Source organism: Squalius cephalus (assembly GCF_949319135.1).
Source record: "Squalius cephalus genome assembly, chromosome: 21".
Taxonomy (NCBI): Eukaryota; Metazoa; Chordata; class Actinopteri; order Cypriniformes; family Leuciscidae; genus Squalius; species Squalius cephalus.
In genome coordinates, this window is record NC_137142.1 from 35,898,658 (window position 1) to 35,923,233 (window position 24,576).

The window sequence follows — 24,576 nt, forward strand, 5'->3', positions numbered from 1 at the left end:
TGTGATTATTCTGGAGCGCTGGAGGAGGAACACGGAGTCGGTGTGTGTGTGATTATTCTGGAGCGCTGAAGGAGGAACACGGAGTCGGTGTGTGTGTGATTATTCTGGAGCACTGGAGGAGGAACACGGAGTCGGTGTGTGTTTGTGTGTGTGTGTGTGTGTGTGTGTGTGATTATTCTGGAGCGCTGGAGGAGGAACACGGGAGTCGGTGTGTGTGTGATTATTCTGGAGCGCTGGAGGAGGAACACGGAGTCGGTGTGTGTGTGATTATTCTGGAGCGCTGAAGGAGGAACACGGAGTCGGTGTGTGTGTGATTATTCTGGAGCACTGGAGGAGGAACACGGAGTCGGTGTGTGTTTGTGTGTGTGTGTGTGTGTGTGTGTGTGATTATTCTAGAGCGCTGAAGGAGGAACACGGAGTCGGTGTGTGTGTGATTATTCTGGAGCGCTGGAGGAGGAACACGGAGTCGGTGTGTGTGTGATTATTCTGGAGCGCTGAAGGAGGAACACGGAGTCGGTGTGTGTTTGTGTGTGTGTGATTATTCTGGAGCGCTGGAGGAGGAACACGGAGTCGGTGTGTGTGTGATTATTCTGGAGCGCTGGAGGAGGAACACGGAGTCGGTGTGTGTGTGATTATTCTGGAGCGCTGGAGGAGGAACACGGAGTCGGTGTGTGTGTGATTATTCTGGAGCGCTGGAGGAGGAACACGGAGTCGGTGTGTGTGTGTGATTATTCTGGAGCGTTGGAGGAGGAACACGGAGTCGGTGTGTGTGTGATTATTCTGGAGCGCTGGAGGAGGAACACGGAGTCGGTGTGTGTGTGATTATTCTGGAGCGCTGGAGGAGGAACACGGAGTCGGTGTGTGTGTGTGATTATTCTGGAGCGTTGGAGGAGGAACACAGAGTCAGTGTGTGTGATTATTCTGGAGCGTTGGAGGAGGAACACGGAGTCGGTGTGTGTGTGATTATTCTGGAGCGCTGAAGGAGGAACACGGAGTCGGTGTGTGTGTGATTATTCTGGAGCACTGGAGGAGGAACACGGAGTCGGTGTGTGTTTGTGTGTGTGTGTGTGTGTGTGTGTGTGATTATTCTGGAGCGCTGGAGGAGGAACACGGGAGTCGGTGTGTGTGTGATTATTCTGGAGCGCTGAAGGAGGAACACGGAGTCGGTGTGTGTTTGTGTGTGTGTGATTATTCTGGAGCGCTGGAGGAGGAACACGGAGTCGGTGTGTGTGTGATTATTCTGGAGCGCTGGAGGAGGAACACGGAGTCGGTGTGTGTGTGTGATTATTCTGGAGCGCTGGAGGAGGAACACGGAGTCGGTGTGTGTGTGATTATTCTGGAGCACTGGAGGAGGAACACGGAGTCGGTGTGTGTTTGTGTGTGTGTGTGTGTGTGATTATTCTGGAGCGCTGGAGGAGGAACACGGGAGTCGGTGTGTGTGTGATTATTCTGGAGCGCTGGAGGAGGAACACGGAGTCGGTGTGTGTGTGATTATTCTGGAGCGCTGAAGGAGGAACACGGAGTCGGTGTGTGTGTGATTATTCTGGAGCGCTGAAGGAGGAACACGGAGTCGGTGTGTGTTTGTGTGTGTGTGTGTGTGTGTGTGTGTGATTATTCTGGAGCGTTGGAGGAGGAACACGGAGTCGGTGTGTGTGTGTGATTATTCTGGAGCGCTGGAGGAGGAACACGGAGTCGGTGTGTGTGTGATTATTCTGGAGCACTGGAGGAGGAACACGGAGTCGGTGTGTGTGTGATTATTCTGGAGCGCTGGAGGAGGAACACGGAGTCGGTGTGTGTGTGATTATTCTGGAGCGCTGAAGGAGGAACACGGAGTCGGTGTGTGTTTGTGTGTGTGTGATTATTCTGGAGCGCTGGAGGAGGAACACGGAGTCGGTGTGTGTGTGATTATTCTGGAGCGCTGGAGGAGGAACACGGAGTCGGTGTGTGTGTGTGATTATTCTGGAGCGCTGGAGGAGGAACACGGAGTCGGTGTGTGTGTGATTATTCTGGAGCACTGGAGGAGGAACACGGAGTCGGTGTGTGTTTGTGTGTGTGTGTGTGTGTGATTATTCTGGAGCGCTGGAGGAGGAACACGGGAGTCGGTGTGTGTGTGATTATTCTGGAGCGCTGGAGGAGGAACACGGAGTCGGTGTGTGTGTGATTATTCTGGAGCGCTGAAGGAGGAACACGGAGTCAGTGTGTGTGATTATTCTGGAGCGTTGGAGGAGGAACACGGAGTCGGTGTGTGTGTGATTATTCTGGAGCGCTGGAGGAGGAACACGGAGTCGGTGTGTGTGTGATTATTCTGGAGCGTTGGAGGAGGAACACGGAGTCGGTGTGTGTGTGATTATTCTGGAGCGCTGGAGGAGGAACACGGAGTCGGTGTGTGTGTGATTATTCTGGAGCGCTGGAGGAGGAACACGGAGTCGGTGTGTGTGTGATTATTCTGGAGCGTTGGAGGAGGAACACGGAGTCGGTGTGTGTGTGTGATTATTCTAGAGCGCTGGAGGAGGAACACGGAGTCGGTGTGTGTGTGATTATTCTGGAGCGCTGGAGGACGAACACGGAGTCGGTGTGTGTGTGATTATTCTGGAGCGCTGAAGGAGGAACACGGAGTCGGTGTGTGTGTGATTATTCTGGAGCGCTGGAGGAGGAACACGGAGTCGGTGTGTGTGTGTGTGTGTGTGATTATTCTGGAGCACTGGAGGAGGAACACGGAGTCGGTGTGTGTGTGATTATTCTGGAGCACTGGAGGAGGAACACGGAGTCGGTGTGTGTGTGATTATTCTAGAGCGCTGAAGGAGGAACACGGAGTCGGTGTGTGTGTGATTATTCTGGAGCGTTGGAGGAGGAACACGGAGTCTGTGTGTGTGTGTGATTATTCTGGAGCACTGGAGGAGGAACACGGGAGTCGGTGTGTGTGTGTGATTATTCTGGAGCGCTGGAGGAGGAACACGGGAGTCGGTGTGTGTGTGATTATTCTGGAGCGCTGGAGGAGGAACACGGAGTCGGTGTGTGTGTGATTATTCTGGAGCGCTGGAGGAGGAACACGGAGTCGGTGTGTGTGTGTGTGTGTCTGTGTGTGTGTGATTATTCTGGAGCACTGGAGGAGGAACACGGAGTCGGTGTGTGTGTGATTATTCTGGAGCGTTGGAGGAGGAACACGGAGTCGGTGTGTGTGTGATTATTCTGGAGCGCTGGAGGAGGAACACGGAGTCGGTGTGTGTGTGTGTCTGTGTGTGTGTGATTATTCTGGAGCACTGGAGGAGGAACACGGAGTCGGTGTGTGTGTGATTATTCTGGAGCACTGGAGGAGGAACACGGAGTCGGTGTGTGTGTGATTATTCTGGAGCGCTGGAGGAGGAACACGGAGTCTGTGTGTGTGTGATTATTCTGGAGCGCTGGAGGAGGAACACGGAGTCGGTGTGTGTGTGTGTGTCTGTGTGTGTGTGATTATTCTGGAGCACTGGAGGAGGAACACAAAGTCGGTGTGTGTGTGATTATTCTAGAGCGCTGAAGGAGGAACACGGAGTCGGTGTGTGTGTGTGATTATTCTAGAGCGCTGAAGGAGGAACATGGAGTCGGTGTGTGTGTGTGATTATTCTAGAGCGCTGGAGGAGGAACACGGAGTCGGTGTGTGTGTGATTATTCTGGAGCGCTGGAGGAGGAACACGGAGTCGGTGTGTGTGTGTGATTATTCTGGAGCGCTGGAGGAGGAACACGGGAGTCGGTGTGTGTGTGTGATTATTCTAGAGCGCTGAAGGAGGAACACGGAGTCGGTGTGTGTGTGTGATTATTCTAGAGCGCTGAAGGAGGAACACGGAGTCGGTGTGTGTGTGATTATTCTAGAGCGCTGGAGGAGGAACACGGGAGTCGGTGTGTGTGTGATTATTCTAGAGCGCTGAAGGAGGAACACGGAGTCGGTGTGTGTCTGTGATTATTCTAGAGCGCTGAAGGAGGAACACGGAGTCGGTGTGTGTGTGTGATTATTCTAGAGCGCTGAAGGAGGAACACGGAGTCGGTGTGTGTGTGTGATTATTCTAGAGCGCTGGAGGAGGAACACGGGAGTCGGTGTGTGTGTGTGATTATTCTGGAGCGCTGGAGGACGAACACGGGAGTCGGTGTGTGTGTGATTATTCTGGAGCGCTGGAGGAGGAACACGGAGTCGGTGTGTGTGTGATTATTCTGGAGCGTTGGAGGAGGAACACGGAGTCGGTGTGTGTGTGATTATTCTGGAGCGCTGGAGGAGGAACACGGAGTCGGTGTGTGTGTGATTATTCTGGAGCGCTGGAGGAGGAACACGGAGTCGGTGTGTGTGTGATTATTCTGGAGCGCTGGAGGAGGAACACGGGAGTTGGTGTGTGTGTGTGTGATTATTCTAGATCGCTGAAGGAGGAACACGGAGTCGGTGTGTGTGTGTGATTATTCTAGAGCGCTGAAGGAGGAACACGGAGTCGGTGTGTGTGTGTGATTATTCTAGAGCGCTGAAGGAGGAACACGGAGTCGGTGTGTGTGTGTGATTATTCTAGAGCGCTGGAGGAGGAACACGGAGTCGGTGTGTGTGTGTGATTATTCTGGAGGGCTGGAGGAGGAACACGGAGTCGGTGTGTGTGTGTGTGTGTGTGATTATTCTGGAGCACTGGAGGAGGAACACGGAGTCGGTGTGTGTGTGTGATTATTCTGGAGCGCTGGAGGAGGAACACGGAGTCGGTGTGTGTGTGATTATTCTGGAGCGTTGGAGGAGGAACACGGAGTCGGTGTGTGTGTGATTATTCTGGAGCGCTGAAGGAGGAACACGGAGTCGGTGTGTGTGTGATTATTCTGGAGCGCTGGAGGAGGAACACGGGAGTCGGTGTGTGTGTGTGATTATTCTAGAGCGCTGAAGGAGGAACACGGAGTCGGTGTGTGTGTGATTATTCTGGAGCGTTGGAGGAGGAACACGGAGTCGGTGTGTGTGTGTGATTATTCTGGAGCGCTGGAGGACGAACACGGAGTCGGTGTGTGTGTGATTATTCTGGAGCGCTGAAGGAGGAACACGGAGTCGGTGTGTGTGTGATTATTCTGGAGCGTTGGAGGAGGAACACGGAGTCGGTGTATGTGTGATTATTCTAGAGCGCTGAAGGAGGAACACGGAGTCGGTGTGTGTGTGATTATTCTGGAGCGTTGGAGGAGGAACACGGAGTCGGTGTGTGTGTGATTATTCTGGAGCGCTGGAGGAGGAACACGGAGTCAGTGTGTGTGTGATTATTCTAGAGCGCTGAAGGAGGAACACGGAGTCAGTGTGTGTGTGTGTGATTATTCTGGAGCGTTGGAGGAGGAACACGGAGTCGGTGTGTGTGTGTGTGTGTGTGATTATTCTGGAGCACTGGAGGAGGAACACGGGAGTCGGTGTGTGTGTGTGATTATTCTGGAGCGCTGGAGGAGGAACACGGGAGTCGGTGTGTGTGTGATTATTCTGGAGCACTGGAGGAGGAACACGGAGTCGGTGTGTGTGTGATTATTCTGGAGCGCTGGAGGAGGAACACGGAGTCGGTGTGTGTGTGATTATTCTGGAGCGCTGGAGGAGGAACACGGAGTCGGTGTGTGTGTGATTATTCTGGAGCGCTGGAGGAGGAACACGGAGTCGGTGTGTGTGTGATTATTCTGGAGCGCTGGAGGAGGAACACGGAGTCGGTGTGTGTGTGATTATTCTAGAGCGCTGAAGGAGGAACACAGAGTCGGTGTGTGTGTGATTATTCTGGAGCGCTGGAGGAGGAACACGGAGTCTGTGTGTGTGTGATTATTCTGGAGCACTGGAGGAGGAACACGGAGTCTGTGTGTGTGTGATTATTCTGGAGCGCTGGAGGAGGAACACGGAGTCGGTGTGTGTGTGTGTGTGTCTGTGTGTGTGTGATTATTCTGGAGCACTGGAGGAGGAACACGGAGTCGGTGTGTGTGTGATTATTCTGGAGCGCTGGAGGAGGAACACGGAGTCAGTGTGTGTGTGATTATTCTAGAGCGCTGAAGGAGGAACACGGAGTCGGTGTGTGTGTGTGATTATTCTGGAGCGTTGGAGGAGGAACACGGAGTCGGTGTGTGTGTGTGATTATTCTGGAGCGCTGGAGGAGGAACACGGAGTCGGTGTGTGTGTGTGATTATTCTGGAGCGCTGAAGGAGGAACACGGAGTCGGTGTGTGTGTGATTATTCTGGAGCACTGGAGGACGAACACGGGAGTCGGTGTGTGTGTGATTATTCTGGAGCACTGGAGGAGGAACACGGAGTCGGTGTGTGTGTGTGATTATTCTGGAGCGCTGGAGGAGGAACACGGAGTCGGTGTGTGTGTGTGATTATTCTAGAGCGCTGAAGGAGGAACACGGAGTCGGTGTGTGTGTGATTATTCTGGAGCGCTGAAGGAGGAACACGGAGTCGGTGTGTGTGTGATTATTCTGGAGCGCTGGAGGAGGAACACGGGAGTCGGTGTGTGTGTGTGATTATTCTAGAGCGCTGAAGGAGGAACACGGAGTCGGTGTGTGTGTGATTATTCTGGAGCGTTGGAGGAGGAACACGGAGTCGGTGTGTGTGTGATTATTCTGGAGCGCTGGAGGACGAACACGGGAGTCGGTGTGTGTGTGATTATTCTGGAGCGCTGGAGGAGGAACACGGAGTCGGTGTGTGTGTGATTATTCTGGAGCGTTGGAGGAGGAACACGGAGTCGGTGTGTGTGTGATTATTCTGGAGCGCTGGAGGAGGAACACGGAGTCGGTGTGTGTGTGATTATTCTGGAGCGCTGGAGGACGAACACGGGAGTCGGTGTGTGTGTGATTATTCTAGAGCGCTGAAGGAGGAACACGGAGTCGGTGTGTGTGTGATTATTCTGGAGCGCTGGAGGAGGAACACGGAGTCGGTGTGTGTGTGATTATTCTGGAGCGCTGGAGGAGGAACACGGAGTCGGTGTGTGTGTGTGATTATTCTGGAGCGCTGGAGGAGGAACACGGAGTCGGTGTGTGTGTGATTATTCTGGAGCGTTGGAGGAGGAACACGGAGTCGGTGTGTGTGTGATTATTCTGGAGCGCTGGAGGAGGAACACGGAGTCGGTGTGTGTGTGATTATTCTGGAGCGCTGGAGGAGGAACACGGAGTCGGTGGGTGTGTGATTATTCTGGAGCGCTGGAGGAGGAACACGGAGTCTGTGTGTGTGTGATTATTCTGGAGCGCTGGAGGAGGAACACGGAGTCGGTGTGTGTGTGTGTGTGTCTGTGTGTGTGTGATTATTCTGGAGCACTGGAGGAGGAACACGGAGTCGGTGTGTGTGTGATTATTCTGGAGCACTGGAGGAGGAACACGGAGTCGGTGTGTGTGTGATTATTCTGGAGCGCTGAAGGAGGAACACGGAGTCGGTGTGTGTGTGATTATTCTAGAGCGCTGGAGGAGGAACACGGAGTCTGTGTGTGTGTGATTATTCTGGAGCGCTGGAGGAGGAACACGGAGTCTGTGTGTGTGTGATTATTCTGGAGCGCTGGAGGAGGAACACGGAGTCGGTGTGTGTGTGTGTGTGTCTGTGTGTGTGTGATTATTCTGGAGCGCTGGAGGAGGAACACAAAGTCGGTGTGTGTGTGTGATTATTCTGGAGCGCTGGAGGAGGAACACAGAGTCGGTGTGTGTGTGATTATTCTGGAGCACTGGAGGAGGAACACGGAGTCGGTGTGTGTGTGTGATTATTCTATAGCGTTGGAGGAGGAACATGGAGTCGGTGTGTGTGTGATTATTCTGGAGCGCTGGAGGAGGAACACGGAGTCGGTGTGTGTGTGATTATTCTAGAGCGCTGAAGGAGGAACACGGAGTCGGTGTGTGTGTGATTATTCTGGAGCGTTGGAGGAGGAACACGGAGTCGGTGTGTGTGTGATTATTCTGGAGCGTTGGAGGAGGAACACGGAGTCGGTGTGTGTGATTATTCTGGAGCGCTGGAGGAGGAACACGGAGTCGGTGTGTGTGTGTGTGTGTGTCTGTGTGTGTGTGATTATTCTGGAGCACTGGAGGAGGAACACAAAGTCGGTGTGTGTGTGATTATTCTAGAGCGCTGAAGGAGGAACACGGAGTCGGTGTGTGTGTGTGATTATTCTAGAGCGCTGAAGGAGGAACACGGAGTCGGTGTGTGTGTGTGATTATTCTAGAGCGCTGGAGGAGGAACACGGAGTCGGTGTGTGTGTGATTATTCTGGAGCGCTGGAGGAGGAACACGGAGTCGGTGTGTGTGTGTGATTATTCTGGAGCGCTGGAGGAGGAACACGGAGTCGGTGTGTGTGTGTGATTATTCTAGAGCGCTGAAGGAGGAACACGGAGTCGGTGTGTGTGTGATTATTCTGGAGCGCTGGAGGAGGAACACGGGAGTCGGTGTGTGTGTGTGATTATTCTAGAGCGCTGAAGGAGGAACACGGAGTCGGTGTGTGTGTGTGATTATTCTAGAGCGCTGAAGGAGGAACACGGAGTCGGTGTGTGTGTGTGATTATTCTAGAGCGCTGGAGGAGGAACACGGGAGTCGGTGTGTGTGTGATTATTCTGGAGCACTGGAGGAGGAACACGGAGTCGGTGTGTGTGTGATTATTCTAGAGCGCTGAAGGAGGGACACGGAGTCGCTGTGTGTGTGATTATTCTAGAGCGCTGAAGGAGGAACACGGAGTCGGTGTGTGTGTGTGATTATTCTAGAGCGCTGAAGGAGGAACACGGAGTCGGTGTGTGTGTGTGATTATTCTAGAGCGCTGAAGGAGGAACACGGAGTCGGTGTGTGTGTGTGATTATTCTAGAGCGCTGGAGGAGGAACACGGAGTCGGTGTGTGTGTGTGATTATTCTAGAGCGCTGGAGGAGGAACACGGAGTCGGTGTGTGTGTGATTATTCTAGAGCGCTGGAGGAGGAACACGGAGTCGGTGTGTGTGTGTGATTATTCTAGAGCGCTGAAGGAGGAACACGGAGTCGGTGTGTGTGTGATTATTCTGGAGCGCTGGAGGAGGAACACGGGAGTCGGTGTGTGTGTGATTATTCTGGAGCGCTGGAGGAGGAACACGGAGTCGGTGTGTGTGTGATTATTCTGGAGCGCTGGAGGAGGAACACGGAGTCGGTGTGTGTGTGATTATTCTGGAGCGCTGGAGGAGGAACACGGAGTCAGTGTGTGTGTGATTATTCTAGAGCGCTGAAGGAGGAACACGGAGTCTGTGTGTGTGTGATTATTCTAGAGCGCTGAAGGAGGAACACGGAGTCGGTGTGTGTGTGATTATTCTGGAGCGCTGGAGGAGGAACACGGAGTCGGTGTGTGTGTGATTATTCTGGAGCGCTGGAGGAGGAACACGGAGTCGGTGTGTGTGTGATTATTCTGGAGCGCTGGAGGAGGAACACGGAGTCGGTGTGTGTGTGATTATTCTGGAGCGCTGGAGGAGGAACACGGAGTCGGTGTGTGTGTGATTATTCTGGAGCGCTGGAGGAGGAACACGGAGTCGGTGTGTGTGTGATTATTCTAGAGCGCTGAAGGAGGAACACGGAGTCGGTGTGTGTGTGTGATTATTCTGGAGCGCTGGAGGAGGAACACGGAGTCGGTGTGTGTGTGATTATTCTAGAGCGCTGAAGGAGGAACACGGAGTCGGTGTGTGTGTGTGATTATTCTAGAGCGCTGAAGGAGGAACACGGAGTCGGTGTGTGTGTGATTATTCTGGAGCGCTGGAGGAGGAACACGGAGTCGGTGTGTGTGTGTGATTATTCTGGAGCGCTGGAGGAGGAACACGGAGTCGGTGTGTGTGTGTGTGTGTGTGATTATTCTGGAGCACTGGAGGAGGAACACGGAGTCGGTGTGTGTGTGTGATTATTCTGGAGCGCTGGAGGAGGAACACGGAGTCGGTGTGTGTGTGATTATTCTGGAGCGTTGGAGGAGGAACACGGAGTCGGTGTGTGTGTGATTATTCTGGAGCACTGGAGGAGGAACACGGAGTCGGTGTGTGTGTGATTATTCTGGAGCGTTGGAGGAGGAACACGGAGTCGGTGTGTGTGTGATTATTCTGGAGCGCTGGAGGAGGAACACGGAGTCGGTGTGTGTGTGTGTGATTATTCTGGAGCGCTGGAGGAGGAACACGGCTTTATGACTGACGTCCCCATGCAGACCCAGCACTGTGATTTGTGGCTGGATCAAAATGATGCTGGTCGCTGGGGCGCTTCATTCTGTGATTTACACGCAGGGCTAAATCAGCAACTGGGACCCGAGATTCATCACTCGCTGGGGAGAAGCTCTTTCAGAACCAGTCCATCACCACACAATCTGACGGGCCTCAGATCCATTTAACAACACGCAGCTGATGCACCTGGGCCATCCAGAGAGCACTGGGGTAAAGCTGTAATGAAACATGATTCAAAAGTAATTGATTTCGATCTTGAATGCACCTAAAACACATTAAATGTGAGGAGCTTCAGCAGAGAGAAGATTGATTTGTGACATTTCAGTTTGAGAGCCCAGATATTTTTATTGACATCAGGTAGTGGGATAAAAGGATTTACCATGTGGTTTACCTCTCTGTTCTCAACTTCATTCCATCTATTGATAATCAAGTTTACTTGCTGCAGCCTGGGTTTGAGCTAGGACCTGTAATTATGCTAATTAATCTGATTAATTTGGCTGTATTGATAAACAATTTCATCTCTCTGCACTAAACAATCAAATTGTATGTTGATGTTTCATGTTTATCTGAAATAAAGTGGGCTCTCAAATATGATAAAATCTGTTTATTTCCTGGTTAATGTTTTAGAAAGTTATGCAAAATTATGCAATTCAGAAAATGTGTGTATTAGTGTGAAATTAGTTTGTATAAGAAAATAATGCAAAACAGTAATTTTCACTTGTTTGGACCCCTCTTTATATCAGTAGTTGCTCATTAAAGGGAAACTTCATCATGTTTGGAACGACAAGAATGATCATTTTTGGTTGATTTTCTTCTGTGGAACACAAAAAAAAAATATTTTGAAGATTGGTGAGAACCAAACAACAATGGAGTCATACCGGTTTGGAACGAGTAAATGATGACGATAGAATGATAATATTTGGCTGATGTTGATCTATTCCTATAGACTGCAGAAATGACCAAGAAGATTTCAGAGGAGATAAACTCATTTGTTTGGCTGAAGTTGACCAAGAGTCAGGTAATGAACTGTTGACTCATGGGATACCGTGGCACATTTATGTTTAGCAGCAAGAGAGCCGCATTTGTAATGATCCGTGGAAGTGTAACCCCAGCGCTGGAGCTGCAGACCAACGTTCTGTGCCAAACCGCTGCCAAGATGCGATTTGAAGGGGAAAATGGGACACACAATGCCAGTCTTTTTGAAGCTTTCTGATTCTGTGTTTTTCTTCATTACAGTTTGCATTTCAAGAGCTGTTGCTCTTCATATAACTTTATCGATGTATTATAACCTAAACATTTGTATTAGTTTGTAATGTTTTCAATCTGTTCCAACATTTTATTTAAAAAATGTAAGCTCTTCAGCTCACGACTAATAGAATGTAGTTCAAAGCATCAGCCTCTCTGATTTTAGAAATAATTGAACACATAAATAATAATTGATAAACAATCTCATTCTGCAATGCTTTAATCCATGCATGTCTCTAAACATTTTAACCCTTCCACTATTATGATCCAAACAGCCTGTGAAAGCTCTAGTTTGCTGAATAAAAGCTTTGACTTTGCGTCGCCCTTAAAGAAGGAACTGCAGTGTGTTTTCAGAAGACTATTCCCAACAGCCTTCATTTACTTCAATAAGCGTGAAGAGGAGCACAGGAACCTCTATATCTCCCAAACCCCCTGTGGTTTCTTCTTTTAATTTCCTGTTTAATATAATATGTGTAAGTGCTTTGCTGCTTCCTCAAGCCTCTCTAGAAGGCTACATGGGCTTTAGTGGCTCTTGAAGTGCATCTCATTGCATTTGCACAAAATCCCCAGTAATAAGTCACAAAGAAAAGGATTAGTCTTTCCCAAAATATCCATGTCTTCCTCCAGACCTTACTAGTACCGTCTAAAGCAATTTTGCAGCTTCAAAGCATGCCTTTATGCACCAAGAATTGTTTCTTAAACAGTTTGTCTTTTTTTTCCAAGAGCAAGTCACTCTGGCTTTTGTTCATCCTCTGTTAAACATGTGTCTCTCTTTTATATTTATAGTGTATTGGAGAATTTACAGGCACTCAAGTTGTTTGCAAACACTCTGGGCGGGAAGATAATTTACCTGGAGCTTCGATCAATAGCGTAAAGAAAACCTGCATTATTCAATTGCTTGGCTCTGCTGACAGGTTCTTGTTTCTGTGGTGAAAATGCAGAGTTAATGAGGAAGGCGTCTGATTCGATGAGAGTTTGGCTGGTTTCAGAATGTGAAGTAGTAGTTTGTCATCCAATTGATTGCTTTTACACATGCTAACATGCATTGAATGCAGCTGTCACGTGAATGAGCCTTTCATGAATGAGCCTCGGTATTAAAGGAACATTATACACTGACGGGAGGAATTGAGTTCTGTCAGTCGGTCCTGATCTCCTGCTATTGTTCACAGTTGGTCGAAGTCCACTTTACAGCTGAATGCTTCACGAGATCACGGTGGAAACCTGATTCACACCAAACAAAATCCCTGAGGCCGAGCAAACGCTTTTTTCCCTGTAACACCATTTGATCAGGACATGATAATCTTGTTACTCTTGGTATTGTTCCAATTCAGTTTCTAGCCATGAATTTGTTCTACATTAATATTTTCTTGATGTCAGTTGGATCTTTTTTTAAATTTTCTTGTAATATCCTAAAACACACGATTTATTTACTCAGTCAAGATTCTTCATTTAATCATTGCCGTCTCATTTAAGGCCCCGTCACACGACTGCTTTAACGCCCAACACACTCGACTTCCTCATGATAAACGCTACGGATGGGGGATTTATGTAATGACGGTTTAAATGTGTGGTGTGTTTCTCCCCTATGACAATTTTACAACAGAATTTTGCTTCTTTAGATTCTCCGCTCCTAAATCCCCCCCCCCCACCTTCATTTTTGTCTGGCTCACGATTTTCTGTGAAGCTGTTCTGAAACAACATACACTGTAAAAAGTGTTGTGCAAATAAACTTTGATTACTAACCTTACTTTATAACTGTATATTTGACCTAATGCAATTAGAAGATAGAAAGGGCAAAAAAGAGTGCTGGGAAATTATTTTTTTGTGAGTCTGTAACCCATCCTGAACAGCTGATCATATGAGAGGAGCGTAAAAGACTGGAAGCATCTTCATCGGCCTTATCTGGATATTGATGGATTTCCAGGCCGATGGCGTTATAATAGGAGTTTCATGTAAACTGATGATGGCTGGAATTAGAATGTGTGTGTTTCTATGGCAACAGCACTTGTAATTCAATGCTTAATGCTCAATTCTCTTTGATACCAATCTTTCATTTGAAAGCCACGTTTCTAGCATCTGTAAAACCGAATTCTTCCATCTTAAAAATATATCTAAATTACATCATATGCTTTCAATGAAAAATGCAGAACAGTGAGTTCATGCGTTCATGACATCAAGGCTAGATTATTGTGATGCTCTACTGGGTGGGCAGAACGCAGCAGCTCGAGTTCTTACCAGAACCAGGAAGTATGACCATATTAGCCCTGTTCTGTCAACACTGCACTGGCTCCCTATTAAACATCGTATACATTTTAAAATATTGCTGATTACTTACAAAGCACTAAATGGTTTAGATCCGCAGTATTGAGTGAGCTCTTAACGCATTATAGTCCTTCACGTCTACTGTGATCTCAAAACTCTGGCCAGTTGATGATACGTAGAATATCTAAATCGACTGCTGGCGGTAGATCCTTCTCCTATTTAGCACCTAAACTTTGGAACAGTCTTCCTAACATTGTCTGGGAAGCAGACACACTCTGTCAGTTTAAATCTAGACTAAAAACGCATCTCTTTTACCTGGCATACATATAGAACATTATACATTTCTATTATTCAAATCAGTTAAATGATTATTAGGCTGCATAGATCAGGTCAGCTGGAACTGGGAACTCTTCCTATAACACCTGATGTACTCGTTACATCATAAGAAGAATGGCGTCTACGGCAATGTTAGTCTTTCTGTTTATTCTGAGGTTTACTGGAGTCAGCCGGATCCAGGTCGTATCCAGAGCAGATGGTGGACCTGCGCCTGCACACGTCCACGACGCATCCCTGAAGTGCCAGCCTCATTAGCCCTGTGAAGGCCTCATCGACACAATAGCCATCGGCACTGATCCTCAACAAACTCGTCTTCATACCGGCCTGATGACTCCGATCTTCAACCAGATGGAACTGGATAAATATTCTGAATATTCTGATCCAATCTGACCTCTGACCTGTAATGCTGCCTGGATCATAATCATACACTGTTCGCTCGTTGGCCAGAGGAGAACTGAGCGACTGGTTTCTCACAAGGGTTTTTCTCCATTCTGTCACTGATGGAGTTTTGGTTCCTTGCCACTGTTGCCTTGGCTTGCTTAGTTGGGGACATTTAATATTCAACTATATTATTGATCTGCCTTACTTAAGGTGGACGATGACGCAATTTTCTTCTAGAAACAAACTGTTTTATTATTTTTATGTTATCACTGTGAAGCTGCTTTAATACAATCTGTATTGTAAAAAGCGCTATATAAATAATAAAGTTGACTTGACTTGACTTGACAATGAAGACTTGTTGAAGGCTAAAATTGATTCTGTCTTCAAACCAGATTGTGATACAAGTACAGGTCAGATTTTACCATGATCAGTATGTATATCACATATTAACACTAACTCATGCAAAATGTTAATTCATTAGTCTTTAATAGTGTAATGTTTTCTGTTGGACTTGCAGCTTCTACACAGTTAGTGAGTGACTTTAAGAAGCTGTTCAGGGAGACAACAGCTGGGATTAACAAGGCCTACAACTTGTCTAGCAGAGTTTAGTCAGTAAGAGAGAAAAGATTTTCAATGAAAGTAAATGTGTGCAGAACTTAAGGAGCTAGTTCTGCAAATACCTGTGCAGAGTGTGGAACAAAGGCACATAAAGTCGACACAAAATATGACACAAAAGCCCTTCATTGATAATGTGGCTTTTAGAGACCAGGTTAAAAAGCTGACAAGAGAAACTGACTGAGCAAAAGGAAATCGATTGCTTTAAACAATTACAGGAGCCGCAGCAGGACAAGCGAATGTCACTAGCTTGACAGCCGACTCGAACCGTCTCACCCTCACCAAGTCGTCCCATCACACCCTCACCGACTCGACCCGTCTCACCCTCACGACCAGTCTCACCCTCACCGAATCGACCCATCTCACCCTCACCGACTCGTCCCGTCTCACCCTCACCGACTCTTCCGGTCTCACCCTCACTGACTCGACCCGTCTCACCCTCACGACCAGTCTCACCCTCACCAAATCGACCCATCTCACCCTCACCGACTCGTCCCGTCTCACCCTCACCGACTCTTCCAGTCTCACCCTCACTGACTCGACCCGTCTCACCCTCACGACCAGTCTCACCCTCACCCAACCGTCTCACCCTCACCGATTCGACCGGTCTCCCCCTCACCGACCAGTCTCACCCTCGCCGACTCGACCAGTCTCACCCTCACCCAACTGTCTCACCCTCACCGACTCGACCTGTCTCACCATCTCGACCCATCTCACCTTCACCGACTCGACCCATCTTACCCTCACCGGCTTGAGCCGTCTCAGCCTCTTGACCCGTCTCATCCTCTTGACCCGTCTCACCCTCATCGACTCGACCCGTGTCACCCTCTCCGACTCAACCCGTCTCACCGTCACCGACTCGACCCGTCTCACCCCCTTGACCCATCTCACCCCCTTGACCCATCTCATCCTCTTGACCATTTCACCCCCTTGACCATCTCATCCTCTTGAACCGTCTCACCCTCACTGACTCAACCCGTCTCACCCTCACCGACTCGACCCGTCTCACCCCCTTGACGTCTCATCCTCTTGAACCATCTCACCCTCACCAACTTGACCCGTCTCACCCTCACCGACTCGACCCGTCTCACCCCCTTGACGGTCTCATCCTCTTGAACCGTCTCACCCTCACCCAACCGTCTCACCCTCACTGACTCGACCTGTCTCACCCTCTCGACCCGTCTTACCCTCACCGGCTTGAGCCGTCTCAGCCTCTTGACCCGTCTCACCCTCATCGACTCGACCCGTGTCACCCTCTCCGACTCAACCGTCTCACCCTCACCGACTCGACCCGTCTCACCCCCTTGACCCATCTCACCCCCTTGACCCATCTCATCCTCTTGACCATTTCACCCCCTTGACCATCTCATCCTCTTGAACCGTCTCACCCTCACCGACTCAACCCGTCTTACCCTCACCGACTCGACCCGTCTCACCCTCATCAATTCGACCCGTCTCACCCTCACCGACTCAACCCGTCTCACCCTCACCGACTCTTCCGGTCTCACCCTCACTGACTCGACCCGTCTCACCCTCACAACCAGTCTCACCCTCACCCAACCGTCTCACCCTGAATTTTTAGGCAATGTTTAGATGTGAGATTACCTAGGTTAATTAAACCAATACCTAATAATTATATCTCTAAACTGAAGTAACTGTAACCCAGACTCATCGGAAAAAGTTTCTGCAAAATTATAATATTTTTTCTTGCATGTTTGTGACAATTTCAAACTGAAGTGTCCAGTAAATAGTGTTAAAAGCGTCTTCAGTTATATCCGACACAGATGAACTTGGCAACAGATCAATCTGGCAATCTGGCAATGTTTTATTACATTGCTTGTACATATCACAGCAGTTTGGAAATGTAATTTCCGGTGAGTGGGTCTAAAAGGAAACGCTCAATTGCCTTGGAAATAATGTACTAAACCCAACCCTAAACATAACCAAACATAAGATAAAATCACATTAGCTGAAGTAGCCATGCCATTTTAACTTTTATTGTTTTATTGTGCTGGTTATGAGACACAAATGTCAAAATGTATTAGTTTACAGATCATGCACTATAGTAAAATTGTTTTATGTTCGTAAGTTCGTAGTATTGGTCATAGTATTGTACTAGTATTCATAGTATTGTTCAAGAAGCCACGTGAAAATAAGAGTTTATTAATTAACCGTCTGTCCTTTTAATCATCAAATGTGTGAAAAAAGCTGAATTTCAGCTTTATTTCAGCTGAAAACTGCAGTCAAATATATAGGTACATTTTTGGAGTTTAAAAAAATGTAGGTAGAGGCACATTTTTCCATTGTGCCAATGATGGTAACTGTAATCAGCATTCGTTTATTTCCATGTTCTATTGCCAACGCGATTGAACATTTCCTTTAAGGAGATTTTTACTCTCCTGCCAGCCTGTTGTTGAAAATAAGAACTTGTTCTTAAGTGACTTGCCTGGTTAAATAAAGGTTACCAACGAAATACTTACTACTGGAGAAAAATACCCTGAAGAAATTGAAGAACTGAATGCTGAATTAAGAATATATATTTGCACATAAAATAAACGGGGTGCAGGCCAAAAAATGTTTTGATGAGTCAACAGAGGAGAGATCTTACATTTAAACTCTTGATGGAACTGCACTGAACTGAGCGTAATCTCTCAAGAGCTTATTCATCGTTTGACTCTTAATCATTTGCATAAAATTAACCCAGTGTGATTATACATAACTAGATCACCTCCCTTAGGGAAAATCATCATTTTTCAAGATGCACTTTAATGACTTTTGGTTTTTCAGGAGCTTTTACCTCCTTCCCCAGAGGCATTACTAATAAAAGCAGCGCAGTAAACACAGTTCCTGTTACAGTCCGCTTGTGCTAAAGACCGAGTTTCTTACGGCAATCAGGAAGGGGAAGACTTCCTGTTCACTGTACAGTCTTTAGGATTCATGAGGGTTTTAGAAGAGAGATTAGAGAAGACAAGGGCAGCCATTCAGCGTCTGCCAACAGAAATTGTAGGTCATTTATGCATGTTTTCTTTGTCAGAAATCTCATTTTTTTCGCTTGAAGTATTTTGATCAAGAGTGGATGAGCAGCCATACTGTATGTCTGGAAAGTTGAAGTATTCATATCCTATAAGCATCTAATGCAGTCCCAGACACCAACATAGTGTCAGCCCAGATCCGGCCCATATTTGGTACACATGGAATCCAGATGTAACAGATGTGGGCCGGATCTGGGCCAACACTATGTTGATGTCTGGGGTGGTTCTCAAACCTGTTCCTAAAACATTTCATAGTATGAGCTTGCTTCTTGTGGTTGGTATATTGCTTTTCTGGTTATTTTACAAGAAGTTTGAATATGATTTTGCAACCCGTTCTCATACCCAAGGCGTCACTTTCAACCATGCTTCAATATCTGACGCTCAAAGCACCCTTTAGCGTCCATATGAGACGCATAACCCTACCACATACCTAAACCTACCCAACCGAAGCGTCACATATTGACGCTAAAGGGTGCTTTGAGCGTCAGATATTGACGCTTCCGAAAGCGTCAGTTACATGACGCCTAAACCTACCCATAACCGAAGCGTCACATATGGACGCTAAAGGGTGCTTTGAGCGTCAGATATTGAAGCATGGTTGAAAGTGACAAAAAGTGACGCCTTAGGTATGAGAATGTGTTGGATTTTAAAGGCATTGTCAAATTTATGTGCTTTTTTAAAATAGTAATTAAATCATTATTATTTGTTTATTTATTTGGATGGCTCTTAATGTTATTTAATTTGAAACTTCATCAGTCGACGCTGTCTTTCAGGTCTGCCGCTGGAACAGAACCTTCCTCCCTCGATTCCTACTGTACAAATCTGCTGTTCCTTCACTCTCCTAACCCTAACCCTAACCCTAACCCTAACCCTAACCCTAACACTAAGCCTAAACCTAACCCTAACACTAAGCCTAAACCTAACCCTAACACTAAGCCTAACCCTAACCCTAACCCTAACACTAAGCCTAAACCTAACCTGAACCAGCTCTGCTGGATTCAGCAATATATTTTTACAGCACTTATTTAATATAAGTTAGTATAATATTAGTAAATATTGAAGTGAACATAAACAGCATTTATTAATCTTAGTTAAAGTAGCTAGTGAAAAAACCTATACCAAAATGTATTTAAAATACATTTATTTCATAATAAGTATACTACAAATCCATTAACATATTTACTTTGAAGATTTACTTATTTACTTACTGCACATAATAACATAATAATGATAATCTCTTTTTGAAAATCTCATTAAATGTACACATGCTTCTTTGACATCTTCGCGTCTGACTTGATCACCTCCGTGCTTTCTAATATCCCTCCTTCTCTAACTGCAAGTTAATCAATCACGAATTGTGATTGGATGGTAATTTGTTCCCAAAATATGATTGGCTACCTTTTATTAGGCTATCCTCGTGTGACAGAAGATTTATTCACTTTTATGATCACCCTGCAAAGACTATTTAGGAAAGAAGAAATATGGGTCAAAATAGGATTTTTTCATAATAAGTCAGGACACTAAAAATAGAGCTGAAATCTGGGACTGGCCCGGGAAAAACAGGACTTCTGGTCACCCTGTAGTTAAAGGATTTAATTGCATTGAGCTTGATCTGACAGACAGGAGAGAGTTAACTGAGGTACGTCATTATGCATTCTGATGAAATTTCTCATGTGTGTTTTCTGCCTGGTAAACATAGAGTACAGAGAACTTATTCAACTTCAACTTCATGAATGAAGCATCTTCAGGCTTTGTGTAAAGGTTGTGCAGAAAAAAACCCTGAAGACAAACATCAACGTTACAGAAGAGCCCAACGCAGAGGGAGAGACGAGCATAACAATGGATCTGTCTTCATTTACTCACTCTTGTGTCATTCATAACCAATATAATTTTATCTTTCCTCAGGTGAACGCAAAAGGAGACGTATAGCATAATATCCGGGCTGTGGTTGTCAAGCTCCAAAAAGTATAAACAAATTTAGATAATCCATTCTAACTGAAAATGAATTTTGCTCTGAGCAGAGGAACTTCATATCTGATCTCACCTAGTGTACCATGTGAAGTGTGACTGCTGCGCTACTTTCAAAGCCCTAATGTAAATATTAGAAATAATATTGCTGTGCACATGCTGTAAAAGCAGAGTCCAAACTTGTTAACATTACATCAGATCAGAAAATGTGGCGGCCTCTTCTGATTACAGGACCTGTCAAAATTTTGGAAACATTACAATTATGTTTTTGAAAGAGTCTCTTCTGCTCACCAAGGCTGCATTGGTTTGATTTAAAAAAAATACAGCAAAAACAGTAATATTGTGAAATATTCAGCTTTGTTCAGAGGAATAAATTGCATTTTACAATATATTCACATAGAAGACAGTTCTTTTCGTATTTAATAATATTTCACAATATTGTTGTTTTATATATTCACAATATTACTGCATGTAAAATTAGACATTATAAATAACACAACAAATGGTATAAAAAAGTGTTGGCTGCAGATGGGGTTAGAATGACTATTTGTGTTCAAGCCATGCAGTTCCACAGAACATCAATGAGACGTCTCAGTTATCGTTCATTTTAATGGTTACAAATATAACCTGAGAATATCACCACCTGTTTTCCTGGCAATGATGAAGAGGATACACAAACACACCAACGCTACAGAAATACAAAGACTAGCTAAAGACAAGAAGTCAACGCCAAACCTTTATGAATAAAATCCAGTGTTTAAATTCAATATGAAATCAAAATTGATCCTATTTACTTAATTATGTTAAACATGTTCCTCATGGATAAAATCAGGGTTAGAAATGCATCTTTATCACAGTGTTCTGAGATGCTTCAATTTTCCCAGGATGTTTTTGAAGTGAATCTCTGTCAGTTTCTTTCATTTCGTGTCAGGTTAGCAAATGCAGGCAGTAACAGGTTTGTTTCTTCATCACAAGACTAGCCTGTTGAAGTTATTCACACAGCAGTACATTCACTGCTAATTCATAACCAACATCAAACATGATCAAATTAAAACATCATCTTGCATACTACTAGAGTTTTGTCTTCATTCATTGATCACATAACTAACTACACCAGCGGACAAGCTGTTAGAAGAGCATTTTCAGATAAATAGTTTTGGCAAAGAGGAACTACATTTGCAATTAGATAGCCACTAATTGAAGATTAAAATGAAGAGAGGAAAATCATTGGTCATTTTCTCTTTGTAATGCTGTTTAATTAAAAGCCCTCATCAGAATTAGGATGCGAGACATACTCGATCTGCAGTCTAATCAGTAATTTGTGTGTCTGACCTGAGTGAAACATGCTTTAACAAACACACCCAACCACTCAAATATACACAATTCTTTATCAAAGCATCACAGAATAACAGTCTTCCCCCCTTTTCTACTAAAAGGCTGTTTGCTGCATTAATGGGGTTTTGTTCTTATGCGTCTCATATTTTTATGTTGCTGTTTTAAACATGCCTATTGGCTTGGATGAATAATGACCTAAAGCCTTTGATATTTCATGACTGGAAAATAAAGGTAATCACAATCCCAAAAGAATCACATTCGTTTCTATTGTCTCATCACAAACCTTTAAAAATAGATCTCTATAAATCTTGCAATGTGTTTGATAAAATGAGGAAACCTTGAGTTTATGGGATAGACTCATTGATCTTCTCAAACTAACAGTTATTCAAAGTGACTGTTAGACTTACAACACTATTTATGATCAGACTAAGTTTGAAATGGTTTACTATTGTACTCGGCTCTGCTAGATACATCAACCAGTGGCAGTACAGCAGTATGCAACAATCATTTTATTAAGTAACTAGTATGCCGAATCATTTTCACCTGTGTCTCAAAGCAGTCCCAAACCCTTCATTGGTGACTATCCTGAGCTGTGACGGCAAAGACAGCAGACAGGACAAATGTCAAGTCAAGAGCCTCCAAAAACAATCAGTCACTTGTGAAACTTCTACTGTAATATAATGAAATATTTGTGATTTATATGTTGCTTTCCCGCAGACATTTATGACATCTACCAGCAGAGGCCAACTGGACCATACTAACCAGCCCAACCTGACCCCCAGTCCACTGCCACGTATAAAGGCTGGAGTTTGACCATTGGCGTATTAAGAAAGGTGGAATAGTATGCTGTCAAATATATGTAAGAAAGAAAGTTTTGAATTATGCAATTACTGACTGCCTTTATTCCATTATGCCCCACTTGTATTTCTCATTAAGATGACAATATGTCTCATACATCCACATTGTTTCATCAGAGATGTTGTGTCCTTGCAGGTGCAGTCCCCAGATCCCAGGTCACGTATGTTCACACGTGGTGACCTCCGGTAGTGGCGTTTGCTCCTGTAACACTACCTGAGGAGCCGTCTGTACAGATCGACCGGACGGCACAGAGTTCTTCTGTAATTCCACTCCGAACCCAGGGGGGGCGCTCTGCAACTGTTTCCGGTACTGCACAAAGCTGCACGTCTTCAGAACGAGGGCTAGGATGTTCTTGGCCATAAGTATCCCAGACACTCTGTTGTCCTTATAGAGGAGCATATTCCCTCCACGGATGAACAGAGTGACAATGTTAATGGTGACCAAACTCAGAATGGGGTAGAGCATCATCTTGTGAGGACTGATGTTGATGCCTTGCATGCTGATCTCACTCAGAGACACGCAGGGCAGCACTAAAAGAAGAATATAACAGTAGAAAAACATCAGTCCTTCCACCCACAGAGGAAGCCCTTTCTTTTGCGGCTCCCACAGGTTGGCCTGGATGTCCAAAACATCCAACAGATCCACCACCACCCAGAACAAGCGGTTTCTGATCTCCTCCTTCTTCTTGAAAGCCTTCACGTAATCCATGTGGTCGATAGCGACCAGAATCACGAACAGCACGGGGATGCAGATGGACAGCAGGAGCGTCAGAGCTTTGCGGGCCAAGGCATCCAGGCTTTTACGGTCAGCCTTGTAGTTCTGGTAAACAAAATACACCTTAATCTCCAAGACGAAAATGTAAAGGAACCAAAGTATCATGGCGTATCCCCGTTTTGCCGTCCTCACCTCTGCGCCCACCCACACCGCCACGTATCTCAGCACGATGAGGAAACACAGCTCGCCCACCGTCACCATGATGCAGATGCCGATCTTCCTCGGCCCGTGGTTCTGCTCCACGAGGTAGGCATCCATCAGAGCCATGCTGCTCATGATGATGATGGTGGACAAGCAGACGTGGGGCTTGTTGGTGGGAGGAGGCGGCACCATCGTGAGCCGGGCCGGCGGACCCTTGCAACCCGTTTCTGGGAGACTCCTCGAGGAGCACTGGAGTTTCTGGGAGCGCTCAGACTCTTCTTACCCCCAACACTGCTCCCATGGCTGAGGTCCAGGGTTCACTAGCTGGACACAAACAAAACCACTTCAATCACCAACATGCACAAACCATCATGTTTAGGTAAAATCTTCAAAAAATCTCTAGTCTGACAGTGTTTTGGCCACTGTTTCAGAATCTTCATAGCTGCATTAAAAAGATCTCTTTTTTTTTGGTGGCCATCAGCCAGACACAGATGCATTTAATGTACTCTCAGTGGAGACATTCATTTAAAAGAAACCGACTGGACACCTACTTTCTCCTCTGAGTGAAGTTCACCATAATGACGAGCTGTGGACCGTCCTCATGTGTGTGTGTGCTCGATGAGAACAGATTAGTGCTGTAATCCATATGAAAAGTGACAGCAAACATGCACAGTTCTTCCCTGGTCGTGTTGTATCCTGCGGTCCAGCATGTCTTTTCAAATTACAGCCCACAAAAATCCCAAACGCCTCGGATGTAATCCACTTAAGTTTGGAGTGTGCAGAAAAGGCTGCTGTGGACGTCTCAGAGGGGGGTTTGGTTTCAGCACGGGGAAAAAGCAGACTAAAGCTAACATCACTTTTTGGCTTCAGACTAAAAACTTACAGCTAGAGCTGGTAAGTTATTTTAGATGGAAATCCACTTACTGTAGCGTGAAACCGTCAAGGTGTGCTGGTGATCGCCTCACTGGTTCATGTGTGCGTGTGGTTCTTTGTCCTGTGAATGCAGATGCCGTGGGATTGAGTGTGTCCTGACCGCTCGTCCTCAGATCTGTCAGCTGTGGATCTGCTCTTCTCTAGCACACACTCTCTTCTGCGGATCGGAGCCTCGACGCGCTGCATCAGGAAAACCAGGAATGCTGGCGGTATGAGCAAGGAATCCAGTCTCTCTCTCTCTCTCCCTCTTTTTCCATGTGTGTTAATGAGGTGTGTGTATGTGTGCGCTTGCTTCTCCCTCTGCCTGCTCTCCTCACACACTGACACAATGTGGCTCCTTCAACTCTCTCTCTCTCTCTCTCTCTCTCTCGCTCTCTGATTCAGATTCAAATTCAAATAGCGTTATTTGGCTTGGTAAAAAAGGATTAAAAAAGCATTGCTAAAGCATTGTAACAAATACATGTTCACACACAAATACACACAGTAAAAAGAAGGTACTAATGAAGAGAATCGGTGTGATGGGGTTAGTAGATGTTAGTGATGCTGAAAGAGCGACTGGATC

The 24,576-nt window shown here is 46.3% G+C and overlaps 1 protein-coding gene across 2 annotated transcripts; it reads right to left on the reverse strand.

The window, feature by feature from the left end:
• Nucleotides 1-22,115: 22,115 nt before the first annotated feature.
• LOC307149561 (transmembrane protein 121) lies at nucleotides 22,116-24,332 on the reverse strand. 2 transcript variants are annotated; one of them, XM_079855935.1, is made up of 2 exons: nucleotides 24,006-24,332; nucleotides 22,116-23,405 (listed from the first exon to the last, which is right to left on the reverse strand). In XM_079855935.1, exon 2 carries the CDS (start codon nucleotides 23,271-23,273, stop codon nucleotides 22,323-22,325), a length of 951 nt encoding a protein of 316 aa, XP_079712061.1. In that variant the 5' UTR covers nucleotides 23,274-23,405; nucleotides 24,006-24,332; the 3' UTR covers nucleotides 22,116-22,322. The 2 variants fall into 2 exon arrangements, with proteins under 2 accessions (XP_079712061.1, XP_079712060.1); XM_079855934.1 differs by having other exon boundaries at nucleotides 23,633-24,332.
• Nucleotides 24,333-24,576: the final 244 nt, after the last annotated feature.

Excerpts from the sequence above, each read along its gene's own strand:
- LOC307149561 (XM_079855935.1), bottom strand. The coding sequence starts at position 23,273 with ATGGTGCCGCCTCCTCCCACCAACAAGCCCCACGTCTGCTTGTCCACC.